We start from the raw sequence: 13245 nt of genomic DNA on the forward strand, positions 1-13245 counted from the left end.
TTCCTAATCTTGCCGTCTTTGATTCCTTGAACTCTGATCCTGGAGCGATGAGTTTTTGATCTCTGTGTATTTGCATCTTTGAGTGTTTGACTATTTGGGCTATGGATCCATGAGTTTCTTAGACTCTGAGTCCTGATCCTTTGACACTTTGAGTCAAAGCATTTGGGTGTCCTACCCCTTTGGGACTGTGAGTATTTTCTTTGGGTCTTGACCGTCTTGAGGTTTAAATACTTTGTATATAAAAAATTGTTTTTTTGTTCACTCTGTATATATCGAACACCATTGCTAAGTGATCAAAATCAGATGATGGGGAAGGTAACCCTTCTTACAGAGCAATTGTAAGGGGGCGACCTGTTTAATAGCCAGCCGACCGAGTGAAACTGGGTCACTTTATACCCTCTTCAGTTGCTCAGATTGACTCAGTGGCCCAGTTTGACCCAATTTCACTCAGTGACCCAGTGACCCAATTTCACCCAGGGACTAAATTTGACCCAGTGACCCACTTTGACCCAGTAGACGATAAACTAATTTGATCCAATAAGACAGTTTGGGTCAGTTATGCTTGATCCAGTTCAACTTGGCTTTGATTTGAATGTTTTAAATCACGGAACAGCCCCTACCTTCGTCAAAGCGCGGGAGCAGGAAACGAGGAGGGTGAAGCAACTTAGGCTAAACAGGGTCCGGGCTCTAAACCTAGTTGCGACAAAAAGGGAGTATGCCCCTGTGAATAGATAGACAGATAAACACTATCGGGAGAACATAATTTATGATTCCAACTGCAATGAGACTTGAATTTTCAAGCGTATTTGCTCCCGATCGATTGCTGCAACTCAATTTGGTTGCATGCATTTTAATGAAAACGCCGTTAAATGTTGCATCTTGAGAATATTGTCAATGCGCGAACTGCACTCGCGCTGAAATTGGAAACATGATCGTACAAGATTAAAAAATTAGTATTCCAACCGAGGAAATCTCTCGTGTACGAAACTTGTTAAAAGTGCCTGCAACTTATAAATCTACTTGTCAATGTTGAATGGATATTTGCGGCAGCCTTAATCTCCAGTTTGAAAGTTTGATTATCGAGTTGACGTGTAATTTATTGCCAATTTAAGTTTTATTTTAACAAGGGCTTTTCAATTCAAATCCGACGCTTTTTCGGTCACCAGGTACAATTGCAGGGGACAATATTATTGAAAGACGGCAGTCCTTAAATAAAGGGGAACTGCTTGAGGATGTAAAGAAGGCACAGTCACTATTGAGGGTTATCTTACCAATCCACTAACTAAAAGATTTATATTGGGCATTTATCAGGGCAAATCGGTAGTTGTCCTCCTACTATTGTTAGTGAGGACATATTACCGACAAATATAGTGCGACAATTTGCAGTCTTGATAAATTCATCTTGCTAATTATTACAGAAAGCGTAATAGTGTCGTGAGTCATGAGGGAGGTATGAATCAGGGGAGGGGAGGGAATGACAAAGTATGTATCTGTAACACATGAATCTGTAACAAAGGTGAGTAGGGCACAGAGCTGGGCAGTATTCGATTTTGTAAATACTTTTTAGTATTCAAATCCTTTAAAGTATTCAAATACTTGGTAATTAAATACTTTTATGGAAGCAGTATTTGTATTTGTAACTCAAATTCTTTCACAAATATTTAGTATTCGAATACTTCGCAAAGTATTTGAATACTTTGAGAAGTTTTCAATACTTCGCATAGTATTTGAATACCAAAAATCGACTACTCCAACATTTCTCGAGAAAACACTTTTTCTTATTAATTTTGGTGCGTAGAATCCAAAACAATTCGTACTTTTTCGATCAGACTTCGCAATCAAAAGTTATAGACTAGAAACCAATTTCGAAAGAAAATTCAAAGGGCTGTAACTTTTGAACTAGTAGCCCAATTTTGGAACTGTTTGAAATTATGGATTCTACAGGCCACATTCTATAAGAAAATTTTTTTTCCGGGTCGATCTGAGACAATTTTTTTTCGGGGCTCAAAAAAAGGCAGTGTATAACCTTCCTTTTTACCAAAAATCGACTACACCAAAATTTCTCGGGAAAACACTTTTTCTTATTAATTTTGGTGCGTAGAATCCAAAACAATTCGTATTTTTTCGATCAGACTTCTCAATCAAAAGTTATAGACTAGAAACCAATTTCGAAAAAAAATTCAAAGGGCTGTAATTTTTGAACTAGTAGCCCAATCTTGGAACTGTTTGAAATTATGGATTCTACAGGCCACATTCTATAAGAAAATTTTTTTTCCGGATCGATCTGAGACAATTTTTTTTTCGGGTCTCAAAAAAAGGCAGTGTATAACCTTCCTTTTTTACCAAAAATCGACTGCACCAAAATTTCTCGGGAAAACACTTTTTCTTATTATTTTTGGTGCGTAGAATCCAAAACAATTCGTACTTTTTCGATCAGACTTCTCAATCAAAAGTTATAGACTAGAAACCAATTTCGAAAGAAAATTCAAAGGGCTGTAACTTTTGTAATATTTTATCTTCAAGGTCGTCAGATGCCAATGATCCTAATTTTTGCCATATTTCAATTTCAAGGTTATCAGATGTAAACGGTCCTATTTTCTGTGGGTGAGGGTAGGTTACTCACAACCTGGCGATGACCTTGGAAAGTAGGCCAAGGTGAAGCTCAAAGATTGCATTGCCTCCAAAGCCCAATAACCCCATTTTTTGTGGTATAATATTTCATCTTCAAAGTCATCAGAGACCAATGGTCCCCATTTTTGCCATCTTTCATTTTCAAGGCCATCAGTGCTCAATCGTCTCAATTTTTGCAGGGTCATTTTAATTGGCGATGATCTTGGAAAGTAAGTCAAATATACTGCTTGCCTCCAGAGACAAATTACTCTATTTTTGTGGTGTCATCAGAGAACAATGGCCTCAATTTTTGCGATATTTCCTTTTCAATGTCATCAGAGGTCAATGGTCTACCATTTTTTGTCGTATCATTTCATGCCCAAGGCCATCAGACGTCAATGGTGGAGGTAGGTGACTCGCCTCCTGGAGATTACGATGAAAAGTAGGCCAAGGTGAAGTTCAAAGGTCAATCGACACCTGGGGGTGTGTCAAAGTGAAACTCAAAGACCCGTTCGGTCGTTCACCCCCTCCTCTCGGATGCCACGTGGAAACAAGATTGACAAAGCGAGTAAGATGCAAAATGTAAATATTCACCAATAGGAGTAGATAAAGGGACAGGAAAGTAAAGTTCAAAGTGCAAAGTACTAACTTTTCAAGGTCATTATTTGAAGGGCAAATATTGAACCCATTTTCCAGGGTGATCGACCGAACAGTGTGTCGATCTGGAAATGTTTAGGAGTGAACGACCAATCCGTCTTCTAAGTATCACCTTAACCCGCTATGCAAGGCCACCGCTAGGTGCAGACCTTTGAAATAAAAGTGAAGGGGGGATTTGAAAGGGGCGTGAAAAAGGTTGGAAGTAGAAGAAGAAGAATACAAAGTGTGTATCCCTAACTAAACTCAAAAATTATCCTCACTCGCCGGATAATTATTTTTACCTTAATATATTGCTGTGTAAACAATGTCAGTTGGGACGTTGTAGTTTGTTTTGAGATATTTTGGAATGAATTCTGGTCTATAATTGTCTAATTATGTTCATTAAAAAAATTTCGAATCAAGCTCGTTGGGCTAATTATCTTTTAGCACAAAACAATTTTTGCGAATTAACCGTGTTAAGGTCGTATTTGTTTACCTTGTTTGTAAATGATAAACTATTTCTTGTAATTAGGTTAAGGAATTTTTGTACCTCAATTTTATTGTTATCAAGATACTCACTAATGCGAATGTGACTGTTGCGATATGATTTATTAAGCTTTTCGCTTATTAAAGAAAAGATAAAAGTTAATTGTTTGTTTCTGATAAACAGATCTCTTTTCGTCGACAAACAGAACCGAATGGAATAACCTTGAACTTGGCGCATGCGCAGATCTCAACGTCAAAGTGCGCTAAAACCGGTCTTGTATACCTAGTGATTAACCAAGCTTACGCCCTTAAAGGTATCTTTCCGATCTTGACGGCAATTTTTAAAGGAGCAATTTTAATCATCTAAATACACCTTCCTGCGTATCGGTGATTCTGAGTAAGATTCGGAATGGAGAAACCATAATAAATCAACAGGTTACATATCTAAACTTTGAGTTTCTGCAAAATTTATTAAACTATATAAATGTATATTCAAGGCACAAGAGAAAGCACCGTTTAATTTATAAGATAAAACATATTAGATAAGTTGTCAATATATTTTGCAGAACCCAGCAACTTTGTGGTCTTGAATTAGCTTCGAAGGAAAACGAGTGTGTCTAAAGCAACAAATGGATTAATTGATAACTTCTGCAAAATCGACTAGCGGCTCAGTTAATCTGATTTATTTGCACCACCTTCGTCTCATGTCGAGAATAAGGCAAACCGTGCGAGTATTGATCGAACCTCGGACCAAATGAAACTAACATACGTAATCGAAAACTGAGTTCAGGTGACGACGGTAACAATACAAATGAAAGAAAAGCACAAAGTTACATAACAGCTACATCACCTGTACATGACACGAACATCAATAGCTTTATGCAACCGCAGTCACTTTTCACTGGCAGATATTAATGAAATCCACCTCCAGAAGGTTACTTTAAAGGGACATCGCGAAAAAAGTCAAGACCGCAGTTTTATGGGTTCTCGGGAAATTTTACGCGCTAAAAGAGGGCATCAACAGTGATGTTTACATGTCGCCAAAAAACCGTACATCAATTCGCTTTGAGTAATTTGAGATCATTGTGCTTTTACGACGCGCTCGTTCCCTCAAAGATTGAACGTTCGCCTGGGAAAGGATTTTTTGTAAGGAACGCGACCTTTATACAACGTCGTCGAATTTAGTTACTTGGTAATTTCTTTTTATCCACGTAGTTTCGCTCTTTGATAGTTGATCCAATAAATTATACATATTGAAAGCTTTTTTTTAATATCCTTTGCAAAGTTGTATTTAAAGCATTTCGGGAGAGTACTCAGAGACATTTTAGCAATGCCTTGTTATGTTTTTCTTTATGTTTACACTGTACCCAATCAGCGTTTCTATAATAATGTCAAAATAATTGTTTTGTGGGAATATTTAAATTGCATAATTAATGAGCTGACCCCCTATTTACGACCATAAGATGATAATGATCATCAGCCATATGTAGTGTTGGGTAAACAACTTCATTTGGGCGTTATTTCGGCCTAAATACCTAAAAATTTTCGAACGTCCTGTATATAAGAATATTTCAGTGTAAAGTAAATCTGGTAAGTTTACACGAATAAATACAGAATGTGATCGTTTCATTTGAATGTGTATTTCAGCATTTGCTTTTCCTTTTAGAATTCTTTGTAATTGCGTAGTTTTAGTTTTAATTTTATCGCTTTAAAATTCTTCAATTCGCTCTGTGCGTAGTAAATATTCCTCAGCTTGAAGGCCAAGCCCTCTGGGCCCAAGCAAATGCAGCCAATGATTCCAAAGAAGGAACCTCAGGAAATCATCCAAAGCTGAGAATGGGCCTTGACGACAACGTTTAGACTTAGAACAGTGGGCAATGGACTTTGATCGGTCGGCAACCTTTGAACTTTGAAAACCGGGGAATAGAAGTTGACTGATTTGGACTTTGAACAATTTGATCGATAGCTTGACGTTTGAAACGCAGCCGTTTGTTTTGGTATTGCCGCATTTAGGCGTATTTGAAAAAACAATCTACCTTGTTTAAGTGTAAAGTTGTGTAGAATAACGCTAAAGAGTATTTATGTCGTGTTAATAGTTAATATTAAGTCGAGTTAAGCCGAGGCGTGTTTTCAGGTTTACGAAGAAGTATGAAAAGCGCAATTATGCCCGGATAATAAAGTTTATTTAACTTAAGATAATTAAAACTTTTTCTTTAATCGATCGCTTGTTGCGTGGTACATGTTATCTGGCCCTGAAAACGTCTTCCAAACGTTTCCAAAAGCCTCCAAGAACCTTGAAAAGGTTATAAAAGCCTTTAATTGGCGACGAAGAATAAAGCGAACCCTCCCAGATGGAAATTGGATACAGTCGACCCAATGAAGCAAGTGCTGATGGCGATGACACCAGCGCTAAGTGTCACTGCAATCATGGTGTGCCCTAGAAGTAGATTTAATACTGACCTTCCGACCCATTGAACATCGAAGAAGCAGAAACGTGTCCTCATATCCTCCTCATACTAGACGCGGAAATATTTCTGTGGGCTGAGGAGAAAAACCTCCTTGCCCATCATATTCTCCTGGTAGCCAGACAAGAACTTTCTTAATAAATACCTCGTGGATTACGAGCAGAAACGCCTACACCTGATACCAGATTTGGAAAACGTTGAGCTAAAGCAAGATGTCGAAATATTTCTGGAGGTCATGGCAGAAGACCTCCTTTTTCAGCATGTTCTCCTGGTAGTCAAAGACTAGAGAAACTGGTGAAGAAGCCCACGTGATCGTAAATGAAAGGGGAGTGGGGTAGATAGAGTTTAAGTAAAGGATGCATCAATAACAGAGAATTTTATTACAAAACATTGGCAACACAATCACTCCACTTCCTCCTCGCGCGTCTCCTTTTTAATAATCCCCAGCGTTTTGGCAATGCGCCGCACGTGCGCCAGCACCTCCTCCTGCACGAGATTAAAGCTCATCGCGAGCAGGGAGATCCCGAACAGCAGGTACAACGAGCAGAACGCGATGCTGACCTTGGCCTCGTTGTTCGTGGTCTTGTTGCTCGACGGCACGAAGTCGCCGAAACCGATCGTCGTCAGCGTGATGAAGCAGAAATAGGCGGCGTCCAGGTGATCCCAGCCCTCCCAGTAGTGAAAGAGGAACATGCCGGCGATTATGTAGCTGAGCACGAGGAGGACGCAGAGCCAGATCGGGACCGGCTTCGTGCGTATGAGGCCCATGTCGTAGTAGTCGTCGTCCGGGTAGTCCTGGTCGGATTCCATTTCGTCGGTGTAGCGCTGACGGGTCCCGAAACCGAGCGGTGACATTATCTTGGGGCTGGGGCTGTACGGAGCTGAAACGAGCGCGGTTAGTTCGGGAGTTTAAGTTGTGTTAGACTTACGGCGTCTACGACGGCTGCTGAATTTAATGGAGTCGAGCGATTCCGGGGAGGGTTCGCGGTTTGTAATCGGGGGTTCTAAATAGCGAGACCTGGGGGTGGAGGCGGTACGCCTGCCTTGAATCGGAGGCGTTTGCCTCTGGAGGTTCCTGCTTCTTCTGCTGCATGACGCTGAAATCTTGGGCTCCTCCAGGTCGATGACGTATCTGTTGCAGAGCACTGGGGCGTTTGCCAAGATGAAGGGCTCTAGGCTGGCTTCCAGCTGCCTTGGGGCGCGCTTGCGGTCCAGGGAACTGGCACGTTGGTACTTGGAAGGCCGTTTGCTCTCAGCCACCTGGGGATGCTTGCTCGGTGACCGAATCCGTGGGGGCACGCTAAGCCCGCGTGCATGTGAGCGAGGGTGTTCATCATGGTACCTACTAAAAGATGGTCAACGGCAAGTACAATAAGCTCATACCTCAAATCCGGGTCCGAGTAGGAAGACGGAACGGTCTCCGAGAAGCCAAAACCGCTGTCAGCCGAACGCGTGGAGTTTCGCACGGATCTTCTGAAGGAAGCAGTCCGCGACCGGCCGAATCTGGTGCTAAAATTACCAATGAAGTCAATTTTAATGAGAAGGATAACTTACTCTCTACTCCTCGACGTATGGCGACGGTTACGTCTTCGTCGCGGCCTCTTGGTGCACACGTAACAGCAAATCTTCCAGTAGAGAAACCGAAACGAGGTCGCCAAGATATCGCCAACGTTCGACAGGCACAAAAGCATAAGAGGTATGCCCAAAATGGCGTAGAATATCGTCGCGACTTTCCCCCAGTCCGTCTTGGGCGCGATGTGGCCATACCCTACAAATCATTCGGCAATTACCAATTCAACTCAGTCACGGTCATTGCTGTTTCTAATTAGTCGAAATTATACTGGACGGACGGACGTGGATGATTACGATCTTTCTTTGTACTGCACTTCGGGAATTCCTGAGGTCGTTACCTTGTCCTGAAGAATGACAAACGTGGACGTAAAAAACGCGAACTGCAATTATATGGCATCTAATAACGAAATGTCGAAGGTTTTTAGGCCAATGTCTCAGCGAGCAGGTCGCGCCGACCACGTCCGATGCACTTTCCTTCTCTAACTAATGCTAATTAATCTTCGATCAGAAATTCCAAACATGCTACCATTTATAAATCTCTTAAAATTTTAGATTAAATTATAGTGCACTTGCCTGTGATCCTGATAGCTGATTATTAAACATTGTATTAAAAGATCATAAGTCGATATTAAAAGGTTTTAAACCACCCCGCATACCTGCAAACCTGAGACAACGGTTTTTAAATAAATTTGTATCAGGGGACCATGATACATGCGAAGGTGTCCGTGTTTCTGCAGGCATACCTTACACTTTCACGCGTTTCTGAGCTCCTGACATTGATTTTACTATGCATCTGTGATTCTGATACACCTTTAAAACTGTTAAACCTTCATTCCTATTTTGCCCTACGAAAATTTGTAACAGGATAAAGAAGATGTCAATCATTTACATCAGGAGGGCACTTTCCTACGTTTCTGGGTTCCTGATACTCTATTATTGAAAGAGGGATTTGTAGGAGGAAACATCCTACTAGTAAAGCTTACATTTCCAGCGCTTCTGTGATCCTGATACACCTCTGCATCAGGAGAGCATAATGGTCACTTGCAATGATTTTGACACATCGGCAGTATAGAAAAAAATGATCAAGGAACCACAATACATACGAAGGTGTTTGCATCACCCTACGTCTCTGTTGTCCCGATTCAACAATTCAGATCAGGAGGCCTATAAAAATTTTGAAAACTACATGTGAAATGCACATTACCTACGAAGACGTCTGTATGAACACGCCAGACATCCCTTCTCGCCTGTGACCCTGGTACGTGGGTAATTAAACTAACACCTTTATTAAGAGAAAATAGTGGAAGAATGCGTCTCCAAAGAAATCTTACGCCTTCGCAGGTTTTTGTAATCCTGGTACATTGCTTACGTTAAAAAGATTGTAGCAGGAATACATGAGACGCACGCTTCTGTTGTCCTAATACGTCTGTACTGAAGCAGACATTTGCTGGAAAATTGTACACTTTGTTTTTTTCTGTGAACCTGATATGGAGAAAATTACAGTAAAATGTTGTATTAGGGGACCACAATACAAGCGAAATCTAGTACTCTAGGATCAGGCATTGGGGTTTTAGCATTATTTTTCGGAAATATACATCGACTTATTCGTTTGGTGAGGGGTATTCCATACCCCCCAGACCCCCCTGTTCTAAGCTTTCTACGGTACTGAGAAAAGAATTTCATAATCCTTCCTCGTAACTGTCATGAGAGTCCTGAAGCCTAAATGGTTTGTAGAAAAGTGGTACCGGGGGGTCTGGGGGGTATAGAATACCCCCCAGTAGACTACACTTTAATTGCTATTTCCGGAATACCACAATAAAGGCATTGGGGTTTTAGCATTATTTTTCGGAAATATACATCGACTTATTCGTTTGCTGACGGGTATTCCATACCCCCCAGGCCCCCCGGTTCTAAGCTTTCTACGGTACTGAGAAAAGAATTTCATAATCCTTCCGCAGTAACTGTCATGAGAATCCTGAAGCCTAAATGGTTTGTAGAAATGTGGTACCGGGGGGTCTGGGGGGTATGGAATACCCCCCAGTAGACTACACTTTAATTGCTATTTCCGGAATACCACAATAAAGGTATAGGGGTTTTAGCATTATTTTTCGGAAATATACATCGACTTATTCGTTTGCTGAGTGGTATTCCATACCCCCCAAGACCCCCCCCCCCCCCCGGTTCTACACTTACTGCAGTACGGAGAAAAGAATTTCATAATCCCTCCTCGTAACTGTCATGAGAGTCCTGAAGCCTAAACGGTTTGTATAAAAGTGGTACCAGAGGGTCTGGGGGGTATGGAATACCCCCCAGTAGACTACACTTTAATTGCTATTTCCGGAATACCACAATAAAGGCATTGGGGTTTTAGCATTATTTTTCGGAAATATACATCGACTTATTCGTTTGCTGACGGGTATTCCATACCCCCCAGGCCCCCCTGTTCTAAGCTTTCTACGGTACTGAGAAAAGAATTTCATAATCCTTCCGCAGTAACTGTCATGAGAATCCTGAAGCCTAAATGGTTTGTAGAAATGTGGTACCGGGGGGTCTGGGGGGTATGGAATACCCCCCAGTAGACTACACTTTAATTGCTATTTCCGGAATACCACAATAAAGGTATAGGGGTTTTAGCATTATTTTTCGGAAATATACATCGACTTATTCGTTTGCTGAGTGGTATTCCATATCCCCCAGACCCCCCCGTTCTAAGCTTTCTACGGTACGGAGAAAAGAATTTCATAATCCTTCCGCAGTAACTGTCATGAGAGTCCTGAAGCCTAAATGTTTTGTAGAAAAGTGGTATCGGGGGTTATGGAATACCGAAATTGAGGCTCGAATTTGAAGCTTCAAAGTATAATACAAATCAGGAATTTTGAAGTGAAGTGAAATTTGAGCTAGCAAGAACTTGAAGTTAAAGTTTGAAGCGTTAGGAAATGTGCAGATCAAGCAGTTTTATTTTGAAGCTGAAAATTGAAGATTGAAGTTAAACCTTGAACTTGAAACTTGACATTGATACTAAAAATGAAAGTTCGAATTTGAAGCTTCGTGGAATATGCTGATCACGTTTGATTTTGAAAAAAACTTGAAGCTCGAATTAAAAACTGGACTTCCGATTCCCTTCACGGTGCCAGTTCCGAAGTCTCACCGCTGAGATCTAAACCCTCGAACGGCCGAACGCAATTACCGCTGGAAATGGATACAAAATTACACCTGTACGAATCGATCCCACGCGAATTGCAAAAATGCAAATGACTGGTGATCTACATTTTCGGTACCGCACGACTATCACTTTCACAAGCCTATGAGATTGTTAGAGAAGTTTTTAATTAAAATCAACCTCCGTCCGTCTCTCACTCGCTCGTTGGCTAATTAGAGAGGTCTTTTTACGCAATCGATATGGTTTATTAAAAAATGCCGAAGCGCCGCCCACCTCCATCCACTCTTCGTCAATGAGCTTATATAAACGCCAAGAAATCCCCGTTCTGTAAGTGTTATGTAACTCGCGTTGATTGTTATTAACATCTGGAAATGTTGACGAAGATCGGTAAGTCGATAAACTTTTATTAAGGGTGGCGGGCCCCCCGCTTGAAATCCCTCTCGCACCGTGCGCCCTCTGCCGCTGCAGATGATGCCGAAGAGACGTGACCGAAATCGCTATATTTTATTAGCGGAGATTAAAGAATTTATTATTCAATAATTTGAAAAGTGTAGGTCGTGCGGGATTGCATAATTCATTTTTACAGCGGCGATTATTTGCCTTCTGCACGTGTCTCGGGGCGAAGACGACGAGAAGTGGGTGTGGAAAAAGAACGATGCAAGGTACGTTTCGCGCTGTGAAAAAGAAGGGGTGCACTAAGTGTTTTTCTTTTTAGTGCGCGATATTCGGTTGTGGAAGATGGTCCCGGATCTCACGATTTTGATCGTCTTCCTAATAGACCCGCAGGAATACATCATCAAGGAGCCGGATTTCCCGATAGGCCCTTTCAAAGTCGGCCGGGTCACGGATTTGTCGCAAACGAACGGTGAGTGCGCGACGAGAATTTTAATGCGGAGAAAAAAATTGTTCGATTTCAAGACCTGGGGATTACTACCCTCCGCGGCCGGGAAGCGGGCCGGGGATACTGACCGGGCCGATACCGTCGTGGGTGCGAGAGCCGCCCTTCAAGCATTACGACAAGTGCAAGTGCGCCGTGAGGTTCAATTGCAACAGTCCGGGAATTGCCTACGTCAGTTTAACCCCTAAAATCGGCGCGAATTACTCAAGTGGGATTTCAGGGACAATGCGACGTGGGGAAGCAGTACTGCTGCTATAACAGTAACAAAGACGGAGTCCTCGGTGGCCCGTTGCCGAGTACGCCGATCCATTCGCCGGAAAATGGAGTTTTAGTGGGACCCGGAGGGCCCTTCGATTATCCCGACAGGCCGCGTCCACCCTACCAAGGGCCGAACAGCTTCGGAGGCGGCGGTGGCGCTGGCGTGTTAGTTGGACCTGGTGGACCCACAGGCATTATCGGGAGACCACCTCGTGAGTCTACTACTATTTCTTCCTGATGTGATAGCATTACCACTTTTAGGGCCTTACGATGGACCATTCAATAACGGTGGCCCTTACGGAAGACAAATTGCCACCAAGAATACCAAAGATATTTAGATGATTGCCGTCGGTGGATTTTCCACGCATTGAGTTACCTACATTGTAGTCATTAAACGTAATTCCATCACGTTTCTTAATTGTTAATTTAATTGCTTTGTTTATTAAATAAATGTTTTAGTTTGTAATAATGAGGTTAATCGGTTTCATTGTATTACATGTTGCATAAGAACCCAACGTGATTGGTCGTCTCCACGATTCCACCCATCGACCTGAGAAACCAATTTCAAAGACCTGTTTCAACCCTTCCGTGGCGACACTATTCCTATGACTTGTATTTATACCCCCTCTCCTTTCCACTTGCTTCACACCTTCCTTGTGCACTCTCCCTTTCTCTTTTGCGTCACTTTCGCTTCTCCGTCACGTCACTTTCACGTCTCCTACAAGCGTTCTTCTCGCACCTCGTTCTTCTCGCACCTCTCATGTACAGTGCCAATCATCCCCCCCCCCCGCACCCCCTCCCTCTTATTCGCCATGTATTTCCAATTTCAATCAAGGTTTCCTCCGCCACTTTTACATCTCTGTCGCCCCTACATCTGCCTCACTCCTTCCTTATGCCTCATTCATGTGTTCTTCACGTTTCCTCTAAGTATCGTTCGCAAATCGGGAATATGAAAAATCCCGCCTGGCCCTCAGGCAGCTTCAAGAATAGAAGGGAACCCGGGCACTGCAGAGAAGACAATGATAAATAAGGGCGGATGAGAAAACGAAGGAAGTAAACGTGGTCCGCGAGGAGTATGAAAGGAGAAAAGGCCAAATAATATCGAAAATAGTTGTAAGCATCAACCATAAAGAAAAGAAGAGAGGCAGAAGTATATGGAG

The 13245-nt window shown here is 42.1% G+C and overlaps 2 protein-coding genes and 1 pseudogene across 3 annotated transcripts in view; 2 read left to right on the forward strand and 1 right to left on the reverse strand.

Moving 5' to 3' along the window:
* Positions 1 to 13245, forward strand: part of LOC116161281 (synaptotagmin-7) — a 650310-nt gene that overhangs the window by 533480 nt on the left and 103585 nt on the right. The gene's annotated exons all lie outside the window — the stretch shown is intronic.
* LOC116161282 lies at positions 6555 to 8257 on the reverse strand (annotated as a pseudogene).
* Positions 11212 to 12568, forward strand: LOC116161292. The gene is made up of 6 exons (XM_031474608.1): positions 11212 to 11316; positions 11516 to 11591; positions 11645 to 11794; positions 11848 to 11998; positions 12048 to 12297; positions 12347 to 12568. The coding sequence occupies exons 1-6, from the start codon at positions 11301 to 11303 to the stop codon at positions 12421 to 12423; spliced, it is 720 nt and encodes a 239-aa protein (XP_031330468.1). The 5' UTR covers positions 11212 to 11300; the 3' UTR covers positions 12424 to 12568.

This window comes from Photinus pyralis, unplaced genomic scaffold (genome assembly GCF_008802855.1).
Source record: "Photinus pyralis isolate 1611_PpyrPB1 unplaced genomic scaffold, Ppyr1.3 Ppyr1.4_LG10, whole genome shotgun sequence".
Taxonomy (NCBI): Eukaryota; Metazoa; Arthropoda; class Insecta; order Coleoptera; family Lampyridae; genus Photinus; species Photinus pyralis.

What these genes read in the sequence shown, in the direction of transcription:
- LOC116161292 (XM_031474608.1), top strand. An exon ending in GGATTTGTCGCAAACGAACG is followed by an intron (nt 11,795 to 11,847) that starts GTGAGTGCGCGA and finishes TTCGATTTCAAG; the next exon opens with ACCTGGGGATTACTACCCTC. An exon ending in ACAGTCCGGGAATTGCCTAC is followed by an intron (nt 11,999 to 12,047) that starts GTCAGTTTAACC and finishes GTGGGATTTCAG; the next exon opens with GGACAATGCGACGTGGGGAA.